We start from the raw sequence: 20,023 nt of genomic DNA on the forward strand, positions 1-20,023 counted from the left end.
GGCCTCGACTCCCATCCTTTGGGACAATGAAGATTTGTATAGAAACCTGAGTGCAAAAACAGAAGCAGACCTCCAGCTTTACAAAATAGAGTGTTTGTTTATTATGAAATTAGAGATGGAGGCCCCTCCCCTTCCTCCCTCTTTCCCCTTCCCCAGCCGCCTCCCCCTTTCCTTCCCCTACTCCCTCATGGGCCTGGGAAGCACACAAGACATTGCCCAGGGCTGGGATGCCCAGGGCTGGGATGCCCAGGATAGGCTGACAGCTGGGCAGAGCTCCAGGGAGGCGGCCACACGGGAAGCTGGAGCTCTTGCCCTGGGAGGCGGGCTGGCTCCCTCTCTCAGCTGGAGGCCAGTGGAGCCAGGATGAGGCTGAGGCCATGAGTGATGGATGGAACCATGCGGGCAGGTCTGTAAGAACAGGGGAGCCAGGTTAGAGGCAGTGGGGAGTGGGGGCCTTTGTCCACTGACTTGCCCCACAGTCTAGAGGCACTGACCTGGGGCACAGCATCCCCTGCAGGAGGGTGGGCAGCAGTGGCTGGAAGTTTCTTTTGATTTTGGGATGGACAACAGAAAAAAAACAAAAAGCCAGTCACAGGGACCCAGAGGGAAGGGAGATGTGGGCAGGAGACAGACACAGAGATGTGTGTGGGCAAGGGAGACGCAGGGAGACTATGTGAGAGCTTCAGGACTGCAGAGACAAAACAGCCACGGAGGAAGGAAAAGAGTCACAGTGAAAGAACACAGGGCCAGGGTTAGGGCCACGAAACCCAGGCCCAGACAGAGGAGCTGTAGACAAAAATCCCTGGAGACACACACGGACTGACTCAGAAGGAAGGAGGTGAGAGCAAGGGCGCTCCGGGGAAGCAAGGAGGGACACAGGGACAGGGAGGAGGCCTGGGGCCCCTGGGCTGCTGCCACCCCCGCCTGGACCCTGTGGGGCTCACTCAGAGGGCCTGTGCCGGCTGCCCCCGCACGGTGGGCCGGGCCAGCGCGGGCGCTCAGGGGGCCAGGGGCTCCTTGGCTCCATACAGCTCGGCCAGGGTGCGGAAGAGCGGACCCCAGTCATCCAGCGGCTCCGCGGGGCTGGGGACACCGCCAGCTTCGCTGCCGGAGCCCAGGGAGCTGAGGGAGCCGCAGGAGGAGCCCCGGCCCTCGTAGCCGTACACCTGCACCGAGTCGTATGGGGGTATGCTGGGGTCCTCGTCTGCCTCGCGGAGCCGCAGCGCCAGGAGCTGTGCCACGTCGGCGGGGCCGGGGGGCCTGGGCTGGTGCGACACCCGGGCCCGGGGCAGCACGTCTCGGCGCGCGGGAGGCCCGGGTGCCGGCGGGGCTGCCCCGTCCGGGTTCTGCAGGGCCGTGATGTCGAAGGCCTCGGTGTCCTCCTCGCCGCCGCCTTCGTCGTCGTAGGTGATGATGTTCTCTCGGACGTCCTCCTCCTCCAGTACCATCAGTGCTTCCTGCTTCTGCCGCCGCAGGGCCACGAAGAGCACCACCAGGGCTGCGCGAAAGACGCGCACACCAGCCCTGAGCCCGCAGGGCTGGGAGCGGGGAGCCTGTCTCCATGTGAACGGCCGACCCATCAGGTGACAGAAGCCGTGTGCCGAGGGCCTGACATCTGGCACACCTTGCTTTGAATTCTGACTTCAGCCCTTACTCGCTGTGTGACCATGGGAAGTTGCCTGACTTCTCTGAAGCCTCAATTTGCCCCTTAGATTACTTGTGTGGAAAATAGTGAAAATACATTTACCTCTAAGGGTTGCTGACACAATAAAATGAAATATCACAAGTGATGTGCCCAGCACCATACTTGGCACAGAGTAGGGGGCTCAATAGACCATTATTATGGCTTGTTGCTGTCATTATGGATTGGCAGGTCATTGGATAGGGGCCAGAGCTTTTCTCTTGGATGCATCAGGTGGTGGGAACATCCAGGCATGAGGGTCCTTCAAGCCCTAAGGTGGATTTCTCTATGTCCAGAGGCCTGGTCCTTCTCCACACCCCTGCAGGCCCAGATCCCACATCTATGTCCCACTGTGGCATGACTCACCAAGCAGGGCACCCACACAGGTGACGATAGCAAGCAGGGCGCCGGTGCTGAGCCCAGCGGCTGAGAGGTGAGCCTCAGGCCAGCAGGATGCCACAGAGCCATCAGGCTGGCAGCGGCACACGCTAACAGTCACTGTGGCAGTGCTGCTCAGTGCCGGCTGGCCCCAGTCCCACAGTTCTATGGGAACCAAGTAGGGGGCCTGGCGGAGTGGAGCAGGGCGGGAGGGCAGCAGCAGGTTGGCAGAGCCATCTGTGGGAGAGGGAAGGTGTTGAGATATCTTCTGGGACACCTTCCAGGTAGGGTTGGTCCAGCCCATTAGAGCCAGCTTCCCATGGGGAAGGTTTACAAAGAGCAAATGAGTGAGTGTAAATCCACATGCCCCCTTCTGTTGGGTGGAAGGCCCAGGCAGGTGGGGCAGGGGTCAGGCAGGCTGGGCTAGGGATGGAGGAGGAGAGGAGGATGGAGGCAGGTATGGACATGGTTGTAGGAGGCCACCCACCTCGGTTGTCTCGGACAGTAAAGTTGGCATCTGGGCCCAGAGGACCTTGAAAGGAGACATGGCTACTGTTGCCAGCTTCATCTCTGTCCAGGGCCCGGATGACCTGAATCAGCTGGGAGGAAGAAGAGAGGCCTTGTATGGAGTGGGCTGCTGGAGGCCTTGACGTCCCAACCTTTCTGCCTCAGTTGCTCACCTGGCCAGGAGCTGCAGAGTCACACACAAAGGTATCGTAGGGCTCAGCCAGCTGGGGAGCATTGTCATTCTCATCCAGGGTCTGGATGGCCACTTGCACGCGCGAGGCCTGTGCAGAGCTGTCTGAAGCCAGAACACCAAAACATACACACCACACACACACACCACACAGTTTACACATAACATATGTGGTACATGGGCATGGATGCCACATGCAGCATATAACATGCATATAAAACACATGAAATATGCATGTAATATACAGGTAGAAAGCAATGTTGTGGAATGAATGGAACAATGCCAAGTGCATACAATATTCACGTAGTACCCAAGATATGTGCAATACACAATAGACATTCAACAGGAATGCAGCACGCATGATACACATATACAATAACCCACATGCAGGGCACATGCAGCATAAATGCAGGATAGAAGGTGCATACAAGTTGCATGCAGACAAAAGCCATGAATATACAAAACATATTCATACCACATATCCAATGTACACTCAACATTTAAAACAAATGCAATGTACATGAAGCAGATGTTTGATATGCACCGTGAATGCAGTGCCACATCCCCCGATGCCCCGGCAACACCCAGAGCCCATAGAATGCATTTTCATGCATAGAGGCCATGCACAGCATCAGTGGAGTGGACAGACAGACAGACAAACATACACACACACATACACCCCATCAGAGGTCTGGGAGGCTGTAGTACAGCAATGAGCATCACTTAGAGTTGACCTTGGGTAGGAAGGAGCTGCATGAGCTACAGGGTGCAGAGCCCAGGCCAGCCTGGGCACCACAGCCAGACACAGGCCCCATCTTGACCCACCCCTTCATCAGGTGACTCCCTACCATTACCCTTCCTTGCTTCTCACTGCCAGTGCCATCCAAGAGAGAATGCAAAGTGTGTCTACCTGTCACCTGTCTTAGGCTGAGTCTCCCAACTCCTTTAGTCTTTCCTCTAGGCAGAGGGATAGCTGGCTGGGCCTGGTGAAAGGGGCTAAGGTTGCAGCATGGGTGGGGCAGGCTGAGTGGATCGCCTGGCTAAAAGGATTGGGATACCCCAGAGACAGGGTGGGGAGGGTCTACTTCACTGCAGTAAGGGCCCAGAGCGCTGCTAGTTGGTCTGGGTGGAGGGTAGGAGCAGGATTTGGCAGGAGAATGAAAAGACCGTGACAGGAAACACACACACACACAAAGCTATGTATATACAAGCAGCCACAAACACACTGTGTGTACGCGTGCGTGCACGCACACACACACACACACACACACACACACACACACACACAGCCATCCACACAGACATCCATGCAATAACAGACATGCATACACTGCCAGATAGTATCTGTGCATAGCTATCTATGTACACAGTTCCATGTATAAAAACATAAACCTAGACACATAGCATTAAACACATCTGAGAGGCAGTACGGTGGGGATAACAGCTCAGACTCTGCACACTGGCTGGGTCTCACGGCTCCACCACTTAATCTCTTTGTGACCTTGGGAAGTTACTTAACTTCTCTTTGCCTGAGTTTCCTTGTTTTAAAATGGGGAAATAATCATACTTTCCTCATAAAGTTGTGGTGAAGATTAAATGAATGAATCCATTTTGAAGATGGATAGTGCCTGACACACAATAAGTAATAAATTATCTGTCCACAAATAGCCACATACACAAAACACAAACAGCTACATGTGCATACCACTATACATATTCAATCACATATATGCAGTTAACATAAATATAATTCTGTACACTCAACTGTAAACACATATATATCCATTGCAGATATATACCACAAATACATATGTGTCTATCTATATACTTTCTCCACATTTGGAATTACACACATTCCTGAGCATATACCCACATGTTCACATTCGTATAGCTCTTCACCGACACATTCAGATATCCACATATACAAGGACAACTTTCATATGCAGTCTTCATAGGCAAAGGGATGGAGGAGCCCCTGGAGCTTAAGCAGGGGTGATAAGGGACTATTTACAGAAGGGAGGTCTCCTTGTCTCTATGGGCTAGGGTCGCCCAAAGGCAGCTGAACCTGCTGCTGGCGACTGATGGGGTAGGAGAGAAGCCCACACGTGGAGCTGGCACTCTTCCTTTTCCTTACAGGTGTCCACTCCCCTACCTTGGAGGATTCCCACAGGGCTTCCAACAGGGCTTCTCTGGGGCAGGGTTGCTGGTACACTCCACTTAGCAACCAGAGGAGGTACCCAGCCCCTTCTGGTCCCCAGCTCCAGCCTGAAGCAGGGGAGGATGGGGTCTGCCAGGACACAGGTTGGGGGCCATGTAAGGTCTGGTTTATTTCTGGGTTGGGGCAAGTCAGGTAAGGGAATAAATTGAGGGTCAGAATGCTCAGGCACACCCACTGTGCCTGCCCAGCCCAGCCTAGAGGACTAGGAGACCAGGAGGCCTGCTCCGCTTGGTAGCAAGGATCCAGGCTAGGACTTGGATACCGGCTAGGACCCAGTGGCCGCACGCTGTCGAGGGTGTGATGGCATTGAGCACCCTTCCCCACCCCCACGCTCAGGGACAGCCCCTCAGCCAGGAGGCTGCTGCCGCCTTGTGGGCCCTGGTCTCCTCACCGAGCTCTGTAGCTAGCACAGTGAGGTTGTGCCAGACATGAGCCTCGCGGTCCAGGGGTGCTGCTGTGTGGATGGTGCCTTCTTCCGGCTGGATAGAGAAGCAACGCTCCGGATCCGAATGGGGGAGGATGGAGTATCTGGGGAAGGCAGAGGCATGCTGGGGCTGATCTGGGGCGGGACCACAGCTTGTTTCATCCCCTCCCTCCTTTCTTCCCTCTGTTCACCTTGCTAGACCTCATAGCTCCTCTGGGCAGAGCCATAATTCACGTTGGAGTCCCCTTAAAAGGCAGATGTCCCTGGTAGACCACCACCATTAAACACCTGTCCTAAGACTCAAGGCCACCAGGTTTCATGGGGGCAGGGGGAAAAGATACAGAATGGAGTGGAAGCGGGATAAACAGACCTTGACTTCCAGACTTCTGGGCCCTTTCTGAGAACCAGGTACCTGTATTTCAGCTCTGCTCTGCCTTGGACTGGCTCTGTGACTTAGGGCAAATCGTTTAACCTGTTTGCTTAACTGACAAATGGGAATGACACTAGTACCTCACTCACAGAGCTGTGACAGGGATGCTGGCTGGGGAGGGGAAAAAAGTGGCTGTTGGGCCACTTACCAACTGTGTGACCATTTATGGTTGGCCTCTAAAACGACTGGTGATAAGAACACCTACTTCATAGGGCTGTTGTGAGATTTATTTATTTATTTATTTATTTAGACAGAGTCTTGCTCTGTCACCAGGCTGGAGTGCAGTGGTGTGATCTCGGCTTACTGCAACCCCCGCCTCCTGGGTTCAAGTGATTCTCCTGTCTCAGCCTCTCGAGTAGCTGAGACTACAGGTGTGCCACCATGCTCAGCTAATTTTTATATTTTTAGTAGATATGGGGTTTCGCCATGTTGGCCAGGATAGTCTTGATCTCATGACCTTATGATCCACCCTCCTCGGCCTCCGAAAGTGCTGGGATTACAGGCGTGAGCCACCGCGCCTGGCCTGTTGCGAGAATTAAATATCAGCAAAGGGGTAAACTGTGAACACTTTGGGAGTGATCAATACAGATCTACTTGTCAGCTGAGATTACATCTGCTTGCACTGCCACTGGGAGGTGCCACCATCATCTACCCAGAGGGATGTACAGAGGGTTGAGGAGTGGTCAGCCAGGCCCTCCAGCTCTCCCCTGGCACCCACCAGTCCTGTAGACCAGCACCCATCAGCAGCAGGGAGGGACGCTTTTGCTGGGAGATGAGTGATTTGCTATAAGGTAGGGGGCACATTTACTCATTCTCTGGGATGGGAATAGCCTGCCATCTGGCTCCCCAGCCCACACCCCAGCTAACCTACCTGATTGGGCTGGCAGGGGAGTCCAGGTCAGCCGCTGAGATCTGGCCTACCAGGGTCCCCGGGGCCTTGTTCTCGGGCACTGTCAGGTGGTAGGCAGCCTGGGTGAAGGCAGGTGGCTCTGGGGCATCTTGTACCACCACACGCACAGAGGCCACATCCTTGAAGGGTCCTCGCCGCAGATAGGCTGGGTCAATGAGCGTGTTGGTGGCCTCAACACGGAAGGAGTAAGAGTGCCGGCTCTCGAAGTCTAGGGACTATTGTGATGTGAGAGAGAGAAAAAGTGAGGCATGTGGAAACCAGGGCAGGCCCCAGGCTCTTGGAAGGTGACAAGTCCCCTCCTCACATGCGTGCAGTGAGTGCTCAGTCCTCATGTGAGGAGAGGTGGCACTGGAGGGACAGTGGCCTCAGTGGTCAGAGTGCACAGCACATTACTTAGTAAGTCTAGGTGTGCTCCTAGCTTCATCATAGACTTGTTATATGACCTTGAGCCAGTCACTTCTTCTTTCTAAGCCCTAGGGCCTGATCTGAAAGATGAGGAAGTGACCATGACCTCTAAGCTCCAACAGAGGGATCCTGAGTCTGTTCTAGAAGAACAGTTAGAAATGCGGCCTGTGGGCGGGCAGGAGGCAGGGCTGAGAGAAAGCGTGAACAGGCGAACCTTGCGGACAGTGAGGAGCCCATCTTGACCCTGGGAGTCTGTGCTGATGCTGAAGGCCTCAGACCCCTCCCCATCCAGGATGCTGTATGCCATGAGGGCGTTGTCCCCCAGGTCTGGGTCCTGGGCCCGGAGCCGACCCACCAGTGTGCCAGGTCCAGCTGTCTCCACCACGGAGAACTGGTATAGGCCTTGGGGTGGATGGAGGGAGACACCTTTTTAGAGAGGTCCCCAGCCCTCCTCCCTAACCCCAGCACTTTCTTCTCCCTTCTCCAGACGCTGTAGGGGTGGGGTGGTCAAAGGATGGCTCAGGTGGCAGCAGTGGCCCCTTACTCTGTGGGAACTTGGGGGGGTTGTCGTTGACATCGCTGAGTGTGACAGTCACCGTAGTGCTGCCTGACAGCCCCCCCATGTGGCCGCCCATGTCCTTGGCCTGGATCACCACCAAGAACTCCTCCTGTGTCTCCCGGTCCATGTTGGGTATGGCTGTGCGCACCACTCCTAGGGAGAGATGCTGGGTCAGGTGTCTGTCCCTTTGGCTGCCCCACCAGACTCCCAAGCTCCATCCTCACCAGTCTGGGGGTCCACAGAGAAGAAAGGCAGTCCATCCAGAACAGTGTACACCAGCTTGGCACTGTTCCCATAGCTGGGGTCATCGGCATCGTGAGCAGTCACCTGGATCACTGATGTTCCTGTAGGGGATGCCAGCACCCCATTCAGCAGCGACAGGGCAGGATGGGGAAGCAGGTGGAGAGAGGGATGCAGATATGAGGGAGGCTGAATTGAAAGGGGCAGGTTCTGGGACAGACAAGAAGGGAAGGGGAGGTGAGAGAGCTCCAGAAGACAGGAACTGGGGCATTCAGAGCTGGGGTGCTCACCGACGTTGGACATCTCGGGCACGGTGGCATGGTAGGGCCCAAGGGGAAAAATGGGTGGATTGTCATTGATGTCTTGCACTTTGATGATGAACTCTGAAGGGGGCTCCAGGGGCCGGTTGGAGGCTCGGTCCACGGCTTGGGCCAGTAGCACATATTGTGCTTTCTCCTCCCGGTCAAGGCTCTTGGTTACATGAATATTGCCTGTGGCCTCGTCAATCACAAATACGGTGCCTGCCCCCTCCCCGGTCAACAGGTACTTGGTGCGGCCCTCTCCCCGGTCAACATCCGAGTGCAGCTGCAGGGGTCAGGAGAAGATGGCAGAGGGCTCCAGGTACAGAGAGGGTTAAAGAGTCTAGGTTTGGGTACAGCGTTGGGAGTCCCGAGGGACCAAGGTCATTGCAGAAGTGATGATGTTGCAGGGAAGGGCCTAAGGGCCTCGTGTCAGAGTAGACATGGGAGGGGTTATCCTTACCTTGCCAATGAGGACAGGCTCTGGACCAGCATATTCCTCAATGACAAAGAACTGGTTCCAGACCCAGCTCCTTCGAGTCCGCAGCAGAGCAGGCCCTGGGTGTCCCCGGGACCCTGCCCAGGCCTGGGCTGGGGCTGCCAGATGCCCCATGCAGCCCCAGCCACCCAGCCATGCCAGCAGGAGCCTCACCAGGTCCCACATGTTTAGACTCCAGCCAGGGCTCTGTTCACTGGCCCTTGGTGAGGCTGGGCCAGGCCACGTGGCCCATGAGCTGGCTAGGGTGGAGGGGCAGATGCGTTGAGGCTACCCCATGGATCCACACCTGCAGGACAAGCAGCAGTTCAGGGTCAAGGCAATCCCTAGCCTTCCTCCCCCCAAATTTAGATGCTGAAGATCAGACCTCCAAAGAGCCAGACACTGCACTGCCCAGAACTCAGACTAAGAGAGCAGAGAGGCTGATCCTTCCTCCACCCAGGCTTTGCCTGTATTCACCTCCAGCCGTCCAAGCTGATAAATCTCTGGTCAGTCAACTCTGAGTAGAAAACTGGGGAGGAACACAGGAGAGGGGATACTGAGAGGGCTTGGAATCCCAAATCTGGTCTCTGTCCTCCCAGGTTGGGCATATAGCCAGGTACTGGAGGAGGTGGGGCTACCAGAGAAAGGGCTTAAAATGAAGGTTTGGGATTCACGGAGGTGTGGCCTTAAGGTGTCTGGGGTCAGGATGAGATGACAAGGAGTGCAGCCTCAGGCAGGGTTGAGAGCCTGTGAAAGTCTCTCTCCCCAAGGGGGAGCCCCACCTCTCCAGGCCCTTCCTCCAGCCCACACTGCCAGCTGCAGTCCTTGAAGGGGAACTGGGCTCATGAGAAGGGAGTTGGGAGCCAGAGCTGAAGAGGATACAGGGTGGGGGACAGGGTGAGGTGACCGAGGAGGGAGGCTGACCCAGAGGCCAGAGACACAGCAAGACTGAGGGCTAGACTGACTCAGGGACTGACTGTCCGGTAGAGACAGAAATGACTGGATGAGAGACAGAGACAGAACAGTGGCAAGAGACAGAATGAGAGAGACCAGGGCAGCAGCCTGGGTGTTTGAAGGCAGAGAGGAGTCCTAGGGGCCAGGCTTGGAAACGGGTCACCCAGGGCAGTTCTGGTCAGACAGGGGCAGTCCTCAGCTTCGGGGGTGTCAGGCCAGGCCTGGGGAACTTAATTCTGGAAGAAGGAGCAGGCAGGAGGGGTGTAGGCAGGGAGGGGCCGCCAGAAGGGAGCTAGAGAGGGGACCCTTCCCACTGCTCTCCTTTCTCCTCCGGTGGTGGGAGGAACCCCTCAGGTAGCTGTGGCTTCTGCCCCTCCTCCCTCAGAGCAGACACACACCTGACAGTCCCTTTGCTCCCGAGGGAAGGGAGAAGCTGGAGGAAAGCTGGGGACCAGAGAGAAGGCGGGATGAGGAGGCGAGAAGGAAGGGGATAGAGGAGTGGGAATCAGGATAGCGGGAAGGGAAGAGGAGAGGAGATGGATGGAAAGGAGGAGGGAAAGCAAAATAAGAAAGAGAAAAAAGAAAGGAACGGGAGAAAGGTAGAGAAAGAAAAAGGCAAAGAGGGAGAGGAGATGGAAAAAGACAGGACAAGAGGAAGAAGAAAGGGTTGGGAGACAGGGAAGGGATAAGGAAGGCAAACAGGCAGAGACGGAAGGGTGAAGAGAAATCGAGAGAGGAAAGAGGGAGAGAAGTGCCAGGGGAGAAGAGAAAGAGGCAGAGCACGGGAGAAGGGAGCCGGCAGCGGGCTCCCAACCACCTAGCGCACCGCTCCGAAAACCCCCGCAGGCTGCGGGCCCCCTGCTGCCCCTCCGCGGATTCCCGACCCCGGCTCCCGGGCAGGCGCCCTTACCTGGCACTGCCGAGGGACCCAGGCCGGCGGGGAGCGCCCCCGCTCGCCCCCGTCGCCGGGTCCCGGAGGCGCAGCCCCGAGCAGATCGGAGCGGGCGCCGCGGCTCGGCTGCAGGTCTGAGCGGCCCCGGCGAGAACAAGGGAGCGAGACAGAGGGGGCGGGGGAAGGAGGCTCCGCCTGCGGAGGAGCGAGGCGGCTCCGCGACGCGCGGGAGAGGAGAGCCCAGCCTCCGACCCTCCCCGGCCAGCCGGGCCCGCGCGGCGGGGGCGGGAGCGGGGGCGGAGGCGGCGCCGCGCGTCCTCCCCCTCGGCGCTCCCGGGCTGCGGGGCGCATACAGATGCGGCGTCCTTCCCGGGCCGGGCCCGCAGCGCCCGGCAGGGCACCCAGGCGGGAGGACGTCCAGGCCACGGCGCCAGGCCATTTCTGAAGAGCTGGCGTGGCGGGTGCACCCAGGAGCGCGAAGCGGCCAGCCCGCTCCCCGCAGCGGACGAGGGACGAGCGCGCGGTAGTGAGGTGGGAAATTGAGCCCACTGGAGAGGCAGGTCTTGGGGCTCCTGCTGGCTTTTTGGACTGGTGTGGAATCCCAGCTGCAAGGCGGCGGCGTTTTGGGAGCCCGTGCAGAGCACGGTAGCGGGTCAACTGGGGGACACTTAAGGTCGGCAGAAGGGTCCAGAGAGTACGCGGCCCGAGCCCAGGGAGCGGGTCGGGGACAGAAGCACGACATCGGCGGGAGGGCGGAGGTGTGGAGCGGAGCCCTTTCTGGGAAGCTCGGTTAGAGGCCAGCAGAACGAGGAGCTGCCGCCCCCTTGTGGCAGTTGTTGGAAGCACCAAGGTGGGCAGACAGGTGACCAAATCCCCAATGCTAACCGTGCACAGGTCTAGGAACCAGAAGGCGACCCACCCTCCTAGCCCTGCTGGGCTGCCGCCACGGACACAGACTGCTCCATTTCCCAGTGGGGCCTTCCCGAATGAGGAAGGCCCACAGCTTTGGGCTCATCAGGGCCAAGGCAGGGATGAAAGACGGTGGGAAGTCCCTGCTTCATGAAGCAGTAAAGCCTTTTAAAGGAATACACGGAATGCAAGCAACTCCTCCTCCACGCTACAGAGATCCTCTTCAGTGTGGTCTCTTACCCAGCCCAACGAAAGCCACTCGCACGTTTAAAACTAAGTCAGATTTTTATTTGTTTTCATAGACCACATCATTTAATAATAAAAAAAAATAAAAATAAAAATTGAACAAAAGGAAAAGGTGGATATAAAGTGGAACCTGTGGGAAAGAGGCAAGGGCTGCAGGACTAAAGAGACTGGGAACTGCAGGGGCCCTGGGACTCAGGAGGAGATGCTGATTCAGCTCATAGGTGACCCAGTCCTGGCCCCGGCTGTTCCCAAGAGAAGGCTGTGAGTACCCAGGGAGGTGGTAAGCAGGATGGAGGAAAAATCAGAGGACTAGGGCACCTGGCTGTTCCCCCTCTCTGGCCAACCACCACCTTGCATAACCTAGCTCCTGCCTCTCAGACTTAATGGGAAATGAGAGGGAGGGCGGGCTAAGTCCCAAGATATAGGTTAAGGTGGTATGTTTGGGGGGGGGGGAAGGATGGCCACTGTTCCATTTGGTATGTGTGCAAGGACAGGTGGTGTGAAAGACTCTTGGCTCCAGGGTGGTAGAGACTGTACCTATCCATCTGTGGCCATAACCCCCTGGGGCCAAGTGGCTGGTACCTGCAGCTCTAGTTTTCCCAGCTAGCGGCGCCCACCCCGGTCCCGCACAGGTGTGCTCCGACTCCGGCTTCTGCTGTGTCGCTTGGTGTCCCTGCGATCCCTTTCCCTGCCTCGTTCTCGGTCCCTTTCCCTATCCCGATCTCGGTCCCCCCTGTCCCGCTCCCTTTCTCTCTCTCTCTCCCGGTCCCTCTCCCGACTGTGCTCCCGACGTTTCTCTCGCTCTAGCTGTCGGTTCCGTTCCCGCTCGGCTTCCTTCTCTCGCTCCTTTTGCTCTTCTTCTTCTTGCTCCTTTCGCCGCTTCTCCCGCTCCTTGGCCCGTTCAGCCCGCTCTGCCTCCTTCTGAACAATCTGTAGCCAGGTAGGAAAGGCAGAGAGAGTAGGCAGCTCAGTCCTGGTCACAGCCTCCATTTGTGCCGGGACCCTGCCTCCTAGCTCAGGGTCAGCTTTTCAGTTAAGCAGGAAAGGATCAGAGGCTCAGCAACTGCATCTGACTTTCTTGAAGCACGTCTTCCCCTCCAGTTTCAGCCTTTTTTTTTCTTTCCAATGAGACAAGAGTCTCACTCTTGTCACCCAGACTGGAGTGCAGTGGTGCTTGCTATCTTGGCTCACTATAGCCTCCGCCTCCCAGGTTAAAATGATTCTCCTGCCTCAGCCTCCCTAGTAGCTGGGATTACATGTGTCTGCCCCGATGTCCCACTAATTTTTTTTTTTTTTTTTTTTTTTTGAGACGGAGTTTCGCTCTTGTTACCCAGGCTGGAGTGCAATGGCGCGGTCTTGGCTCACCACAACCTCCGTCTCCTGGGTTCAGGCAATTCTCCTGTCTCAGCCTCCTGAGTAGCTGGGATTACAGGCACGTGCCACCATGCCCAGCTAATTTTTTGTATTTTTAGTAGAGACGGGGTTTCACCATGTTGACCAGGATGGTCTCGATCTCTTGACCTTGTGATCCACCCGCCTCGGCCTCCCAAAGTGCTGGGATTACAGGCGTGAGCCACTGCGCCCAGCCCAATTTTTTTGTATTTTTAGCAGAGACGGGGTTTTACCATGTTGGTCAGGCTGGTCTTGAACTCCTGATCTCAGGTAATCCACCACGCCTGGCCACCAAGTTTCAAATTTTACACCCGACAGGTACTGGGGCACCATCCGTGTCTGGCCTTTGCTATTTCCCTAGCTCACTACCATCAGCGTAGATGCAAACAAATCTTTTTTGAGTAGCATATAAGCCTAAAATTCCCAAAGGCACATTACTAAGAAACTAAATTAAAAATGCAAAAACTCTTAAAATTAAAAGGCAGAGAAATAAATGAGTTTATAAAACACAATTTCTCAGCTAACTAAAATCAAGGTTTTTTTTGAGACAAAGTTTTGCTCTTGTTGCCCATGCTAGAATGCAACGGCAGAATCTCGGCTCACTGCAACCTCTGCCTTCCAGGTTCAAGCAATTCTCCTCCTTACCCTCCCAAGTAGCTAGGATTATAGGCACCTGCCACCACACCTGGCTAATTTTTGTATTTTTAGTAGAGATGGGGTTTTACCATGTTGGCCAAGCTGGTCTCGAACTCCTGACCTAAGGTGATCTGTCCGCCTCAGCCTCCCAAAGTGCTGGGATTACAGGTGTGAGCCACCACGCACAGCCTAAAATCAACTTCTAAGAAGCTTGGTTGGCACAGCCGGCTTCCCAAACATGCACAAACCTCAGCTGCTGTCTGTGTGTCCATCTTCACCTTCCTGGGTCTGGTTTCTCTATGGCATACCAATCAACTGAAAGCTGCCTTTTCTTGATGCCTAGTTTTTCCCCCTTGAGCCTAAATCTAGTAAGTACCTGGGATAACTCACTCTCGCAGTCACATCAATCTTCCTTCACCCTGACCTCAAGCCTCGGTGCCACTCTGAGCAGGGCATGAAAAAGAGCACTCACCTGGCTGTCAGTCAGTGGGAGCCAATAGATGCAGGGAGCTGCCTTGGTCTTTCGGAAAAGGTCGTCCAGCAGCTTGGCAGGTGGTTCCTCCTGGGCTTTCTCTGAGGTGGAAGACAGTGAACCAGATTTGACCCATCTGACCCTCTGTCCCATCCCATCTGGGTCTCTTCACCACCTACTAGTGGGTATGTGTATCCCATAGCTAAATAACTACCTTTCTTCTCACTCTTCTTTTCTTTAGACTTCGCACGTTCCTTGCGGCGGCGGTCACGGGACCTTGATCGGGAACGGGGCTCTTCTCGAACTTTGTCCCGATCCCATTCGCGCTCTGATCGAGTCCGCTCCCGCCGCTCCATTTCCCGTTCCCGCTCTGCCCACTGTTCCCGCACTGCCCGCTCCTGCTCCCGCTGCTCTGCCCGGGGGTGCTGTGGTGGCTGGACCGGGGGTGGGGGTGGCGGATGCAGGGGCCGTGGTATCCCCTGATCCTCTGTCTTAGTTTCAGAGGGACGGTCCACCAAGAGGCCTCGGTGATAATCCAGCTGTGGGGAGAGGAGGGACAAGGACAGTCAGGATAGAGACTATATCACTCCCACTGAAGGAGCCCAGGTACGAGGGATACAGACACTTTGATGCCCCATGGTACAATTAAAAGAACCAAAGCCGGGAGGAAGAGGAAAGAACAGAATCTGAGACTGCAGGTCTGGCAAGGATCTCAGCTGAAATCTAGCAGATAATGGCTTCCCTGCCCCTTCCTCCCCTCCTTCCTTTCCCTAGGTTTCTTACCTCATCTTGCTCAGCATAGTCAGCACAAAGGAATTTGGGATTGGACTGAGGCCATTTGACCCCATGCAGAGCTGTTCGGGTGGCAACAGCTTCCTCTACTGTTGAGTACTGGTGGAGGAAGGGAGAAGGCAGAGGGTCACAGTGTGTCTGCAACCCTCTTCACTTGCTGCAATACCCTTAAACCTGCCCACATTGGTCACAAAAGTAAATATATGCCATGACTTATAGAATCAGCTTCTTCCCCTCACCGTTACAAAGCAATGAGATTTGATTTTGTCAATCCAGAAGGCCTCTTCCACCAAGGTTCCTGTGCGCCCCAACAACTCCTTTAGCTGGCCTAAAGTGAAAGGACGGACCTGCCAAAGAAAACAGACTTTCAGGGTCTTGAAAAAGGCAAGACCACCACCCGTATAGCCAGTCTTCAGATTTCCTGAGCTACTGTCACAGGAGTGTAGCTTCAAGATCTGGATGAGGGCAGAGAGTTTAGGAAGCTTGCAGTATTGTGTGATAAGAGTGGTGGCACTAATTGCGACATCGTATGTTAGGCCCTCTGCAAGCTCAAAACCACCTTGCAGGGCGACAGCTTTTTTCCCCCTCATTTTTAGATGGGTAAATAGGTTAAGTAACTCATTCAAGATCAGTGAGTAACTTAATCTACTGGTAGACCAGTTCAACTATGAGTGGAACCTAGGAAGCATAAGCCCAAAGCTCAAACTTAACCACTAAGCAAGGTGGGATGTAAGAAACAATGACTTACCAAATTGGAGATATGGACAATGTTGCTAATCTTGCCCCGGGGTGGGGAGGGCACCTGGGCAGTTCGGACTGGGTCATCAATGGTAATGGAAACTCCAGACTTCTGCTGGCTAATGGAACGTCGAGTTAAGGTATCTCCTAAAGTCACTATCAAGGAGACCACAAGAACAGCTTTTGGTAGGAAGCAATACTGGCTCTTTCACCTTCAGTATGACTCTCAGGGTTCCCTTTCTTTTATACTAAGCAGCCACTCCTTCAATCTGCAAAGTACTGTGCTAGGCTGACCTCATCATGGAGATTCAAAGATTGTTTAAACAGAGTCAAATCTGGCCCTCAAGTAGCTTATTTAATATGCAGGAAGAAGAGATGATATAAATATATGTATATATAATAAAAGGTTGGGAACATTAAATGCTTTAAGCAATCCAAATGAGGTGCTCTGAGATTTCAGGAGCTTCATTACATTTCTCTCACAATGTGTCACTCACCTTTCTTTACTTCATGCTCTGCAGGTGGGGGCAAGGCCACATCTACTGACACCTGGGGAGGTACAGGAGGTTCTGCTTCAGGTTCCTTCTCTTCTTCTTCTTCTTCCCTCTGCCCATTCTCCTGGCCCTCTGCAGGTACTACCTATCAAGGTGTCAGACAATAGAGCAAGTCTGTCAACACCACACTGGCATTTCAGCCTCTGGTTCCCTGGTGATAGTAGTAGAGTCAACCTAGCACGTTCCTTCCACTAGTGGTATTTTGTTATCCAGCTCACCTCTACCAGATCCTGGGACTGTTAGTGCCTCAGTTGGTAAATTTTTTCTGTAGAGCAAAGTAGTACTTCAGGTTTTGCAGGCCACACGGTCTGCTTTAACTACTCATCTCTGGTGATGTTGTAGCAAACAAACAGCCACAGACAAAAGTGAATCAACTGGTGTGGCTGTGTCCCAATAAAACTTTATTTACAACAGGTAACTAGCTGGATTTGGTAGTCTGACCCCTGAAAGTGTCAATCAACCCAACCCTCTGCACAGACAGGGAAGTTCCCTCCGAAGACTTTATCTCAGCTCCTCAGCTGGCTGCTCTGCATCTGTTATCCCCTCCTTCCCCAACACTGGGGTGCAGAAGCCTTACCTGAGTGACCGTCCGGCATATTTTCAGCCCCTTGTCATGGGTCCCATCATCGCCATTACGCTCTGTCTCATCCTCAGAGATGCGAGAGTCATCAGCATGAAGATCCACAATAGCCTCCTGCCCCGCCAGGGGTTTGATGTCGGGGATGAGGCTCTGGGACACAGATACCCCCCACCCCGTTATACTGGGCCCATGTCTACTCCCACCTTAATAGGTCTCATCCTCCCTTCCCTGGCTCCTCCCACCTCACCTTGAGTGATTCAGTGGTGATACTGATGGAAGGTTTCTTCTGTGTGGTGGCTGTGCTGGCTCCCCAACGTCGTTTCCGACCAGGCTGGCCCCCCTCTGTGTCACTGTTTCCAGCTGGTACCCCCTTGGTAGCTGCTGTCCCCAAGAAATAGACCCAACAGTTAGATGATCTCAGGACCTCTGCTGGTTCAAACCATAAAACCTACGGTTTACCTTTGGGTGGAGTTTTGGTAAAAGGTTAACTTAAATCATATATGGAGGCCAGGCACAGTGGCTCATGGCTGTAATCCTAGCACTTTGGGAGGCTGAGGCAGACAGATCATGAGGTCAGGAGCTAGAGACCAGCCTAACCAACATGGTAGAACCCCATCTCTACTAAAAATACAAAAATTAGCTGGGCTTGCTGGCACGCCCCTGTAATCCCAGATACTTACGAGGCTGAGACAGGAAAATCGCCTGAACCCAGGAGGTAGAGGTTGCAGTGAGCCCAGATTGCGCCACTGCACTCCAGCCTGGGCAACAGAGTGAGACTCCGTCTCAAAAAAATAAATAAATAAAATAAAATAAAAAAATCACATTTGGGAATTGGGGAAACCATGGCTTCAGACTTAACACTAAAAGGGCTGGGGTCCCTTCCTGATAGAAACTGCTGATCTAAAAGCAGTAAGGGAGGGTCAGCTAGTTTGATGAGCAGTTTAAACTTTAATGGTAGACACTAATATCTTAAGTAGTGGGGAAGAAAAATTGAGAAGGACATGTAAATGCATAAGAAACAAGAACACTACACGATATTAACATCTAAGATCAAGATGAGATCTGGTCTTTAATTTTCACACTACAGATTTATATTTAAGTATAAACATCTATTATACGTTTGTAATCTAGAGTTCCTCATTAGGGAAAATGTTAAAATTGTCATTGTTTGAGGTGTGGAGCACTTTCATTTCCTCAGGTGCTCTCTTAGAATAATGCATAAACTGCTGTCGGATGTGGTGGCTCATGCCTGTAATCTCAGCACTTTGGGAGACTGAGGAGAGTGGAGGTGTCAGGAGTTTGAGACCAGCATGGCTAACACGGTGAAACCCTGTATCTAATAAAGACACAAAAAATTAGCTGAGCATGGTGTAGACCCCTGTAATCCTAGCTACTTGGAGGCTGAGGCAGGAGAATCGCTTGAACCAGGAGGTGGAGGTTGCAGTGAGCCAAGATTGCGTCACTGCTGTCCAGCCTGAGAGACAGGGCGAGACTCCGTCAATTTAAAAAAAAAAAAAAAAAAAAAAAAAAAAAAAAAAAAAAAAAAAAAAAAAAAAAAAAAAAATAAAAAAAAAAAGCATGAACTGCTAAGCATTATACAGGAGTCTCTGAAACTCACTCCTTGTTGAGTATTCAGATTTCTGAAAGAATAAATGCCACTAAGGCTAAATGGGACATGGTCTGAGACACCTCACAGTGTATCTCATTAAAACCTTGACTGGGGAAATACGATGGGGATTGTCTAAAGTTTTGAATTTCAAAATGCAACCCTACAAAGAAAAGGATTCAGATTTGTTAGGCACAACAGGTGGGGCAAGAGGGAGTGGTCCAAGAATACCATTGAGAATGAAAATCTGGTTCTCAATGAATGTTGATTCTTACAGTATTCCTGACTTTTGTCAGGGATTTGGGGCTAGACTTACAGACAACGGAGATCTTCCTCTTGAATGATTTGGGCAGCGAGCTCTGTATAAAGAAGAAAAGGGGGGAGAAAAAAAGAGAAAGAGAGACACCCCACAGAGAGGGGGGAAGGAGGTTAGATGGGGCAGTCTTAGCATAGCCTCCAAAGACACAGAGAGAGAGAGAGAGAGAGACAGAGAGAGAAAGACACAGAGACAGACAGAGACCAAAACAGAAGCGGCAAACGGCAAAAACGAAGTAGAATCAATGCAAGTTAGAGAAAAAAATAAAACTAAACATCAGAGCAGGGAAAAGTCATCTACTCCATATCACACCTGTGTATTAGCTTAACCAGAAATAAGCTGGAAGAGGAATTCAGTAGTCTCTCAGCCCCTTAAAGATGTCGGTCATGCCCTCTCTTTCACGGTCTGAGTAGAGAGGACACCAAGCCAAACTGTGCCCCAAACAGGGCATTCAGCTCTCCCAGGTCCTTCCTTGCTAACTTGAGGAAACAAGGAAAACCAACTTTGGATGTCAACTTCAACAAGGTAACCTTCCTTTCTTCAATGGGCAGACAATGGCTTTGAGATGCTTGGACAGCAGACTGTCGTGTCAAGACTGCCCAGACCCCATCACACCGTGGAAAAGGGCAGCACCAGACCCACTGGAGATGAGGATCTTAAGCCAAGTGCTAGCAGAAAGAACTTAAAGGTGTCTTTGGTAAAGGAAGGTTTTAATAAAGGGCAGACTGTGCCCAAGGAGATTCTTAGGCTTTCCAGCCACTGCAGGGAGTTCCAGCAGAGTCTTACTGTTTCCTCTCCAACCAGGGTTCAAGCCTTAGGGCTCTGCCAAGGACCAGAAGACATCTTTGGGACAAGTTTCTGCCCCACTCAGTGGGTGAAAGACAAAAGACTATGGAGGTGGGTAAAAAAAAAAAGCAAAAGGAACAGAGTATTTTTCAATGTAGGTGCTTATTTCTGGAAAAACTAAGACTACTCTACCACTCTTCTAAAGGGTAGGGCAGAAACCTTGTGATGAAATCCTTTTCCCCATCCACCCCCACCCCCAGCCCCGTTTGTGTTATCTAACCAAGTCTCCTTGGTCTCTTTAAGGACCAGCCTGACCCCTAGCCAGGCTGCTCTGGATGGGTAAGTTAGTGAGAGGAAAAAAAAAAAAAGTCTTAATTAAAACAGGAAAAACATGAACCAAATAAATAAATAAATAAATAAATAAATAAAAG

The 20,023-nt window shown here is 53.2% G+C and overlaps 2 protein-coding genes across 10 annotated transcripts in view; both read right to left on the minus strand.

Annotated features, from left to right (window-relative positions):
- Positions 1 to 71: 71 nt before the first annotated feature.
- CDH24 (cadherin 24) lies at positions 72 to 10,718 on the minus strand. 3 transcript variants are annotated; one of them, XM_037744307.1, is made up of 14 exons: positions 10,584 to 10,718; positions 9,197 to 9,248; positions 8,705 to 9,026; positions 8,233 to 8,527; positions 7,927 to 8,046; positions 7,688 to 7,855; positions 7,358 to 7,545; positions 6,700 to 6,953; positions 5,366 to 5,502; positions 2,740 to 2,861; positions 2,547 to 2,658; positions 2,048 to 2,296; positions 495 to 1,498; positions 72 to 408 (listed from the first exon to the last, which is right to left on the minus strand). In XM_037744307.1, exons 3-13 carry the CDS (start codon positions 8,903 to 8,905, stop codon positions 999 to 1,001), a joined length of 2,346 nt encoding a protein of 781 aa, XP_037600235.1. In that variant the 5' UTR covers positions 8,906 to 9,026; positions 9,197 to 9,248; positions 10,584 to 10,718; the 3' UTR covers positions 72 to 408; positions 495 to 998. The 3 variants fall into 3 exon arrangements, with proteins under 3 accessions (XP_037600235.1, XP_037600236.1, XP_037600234.1); XM_037744308.1 differs by lacking the exon at positions 9,197 to 9,248 and having other exon boundaries at positions 2,740 to 2,750; positions 10,584 to 10,716; XM_037744306.1 differs by lacking the exon at positions 9,197 to 9,248 and having other exon boundaries at positions 10,584 to 10,715.
- Positions 10,719 to 11,740: 1,022 nt separating this feature from the next.
- ACIN1 (apoptotic chromatin condensation inducer 1) overlaps positions 11,741 to 20,023 on the minus strand; it is a 37,768-nt gene continuing 29,485 nt past the window's right edge. For 4 of the 7 annotated variants that reach the window (XM_017544521.2, XM_017544525.1, XM_017544526.2 and 1 more), the window contains 10 exons: positions 18,807 to 18,849; positions 17,132 to 17,265; positions 16,882 to 17,034; positions 16,248 to 16,389; positions 15,761 to 15,906; positions 15,252 to 15,359; positions 15,004 to 15,111; positions 14,435 to 14,759; positions 14,221 to 14,321; positions 11,741 to 12,650 (listed from right to left, as the gene is read on the minus strand). In XM_017544521.2, the coding sequence (XP_017400010.1) occupies positions 12,324 to 12,650; positions 14,221 to 14,321; positions 14,435 to 14,759; positions 15,004 to 15,111; positions 15,252 to 15,359; positions 15,761 to 15,906; positions 16,248 to 16,389; positions 16,882 to 17,034; positions 17,132 to 17,265; positions 18,807 to 18,849 (1,587 nt within the window). In that variant the 3' untranslated portion in view covers positions 11,741 to 12,323. The remainder of the gene's footprint in view (positions 12,651 to 14,220; positions 14,322 to 14,434; positions 14,760 to 15,003; positions 15,112 to 15,251; positions 15,360 to 15,760; positions 15,907 to 16,247; positions 16,390 to 16,881; positions 17,035 to 17,131; positions 17,266 to 18,806; positions 18,850 to 20,023) is intronic. The other 3 variants (XM_017544524.1, XM_017544522.2, XM_017544523.2) reach the window with 3 other exon arrangements.

The sequence above is a fragment of the Cebus imitator genome, unplaced genomic scaffold (genome assembly GCF_001604975.1).
Source record: "Cebus imitator isolate Cc_AM_T3 unplaced genomic scaffold, Cebus_imitator-1.0 Scaffold170, whole genome shotgun sequence".
In the NCBI taxonomy this organism is placed as follows: domain Eukaryota; kingdom Metazoa; phylum Chordata; class Mammalia; order Primates; family Cebidae; genus Cebus; species Cebus imitator.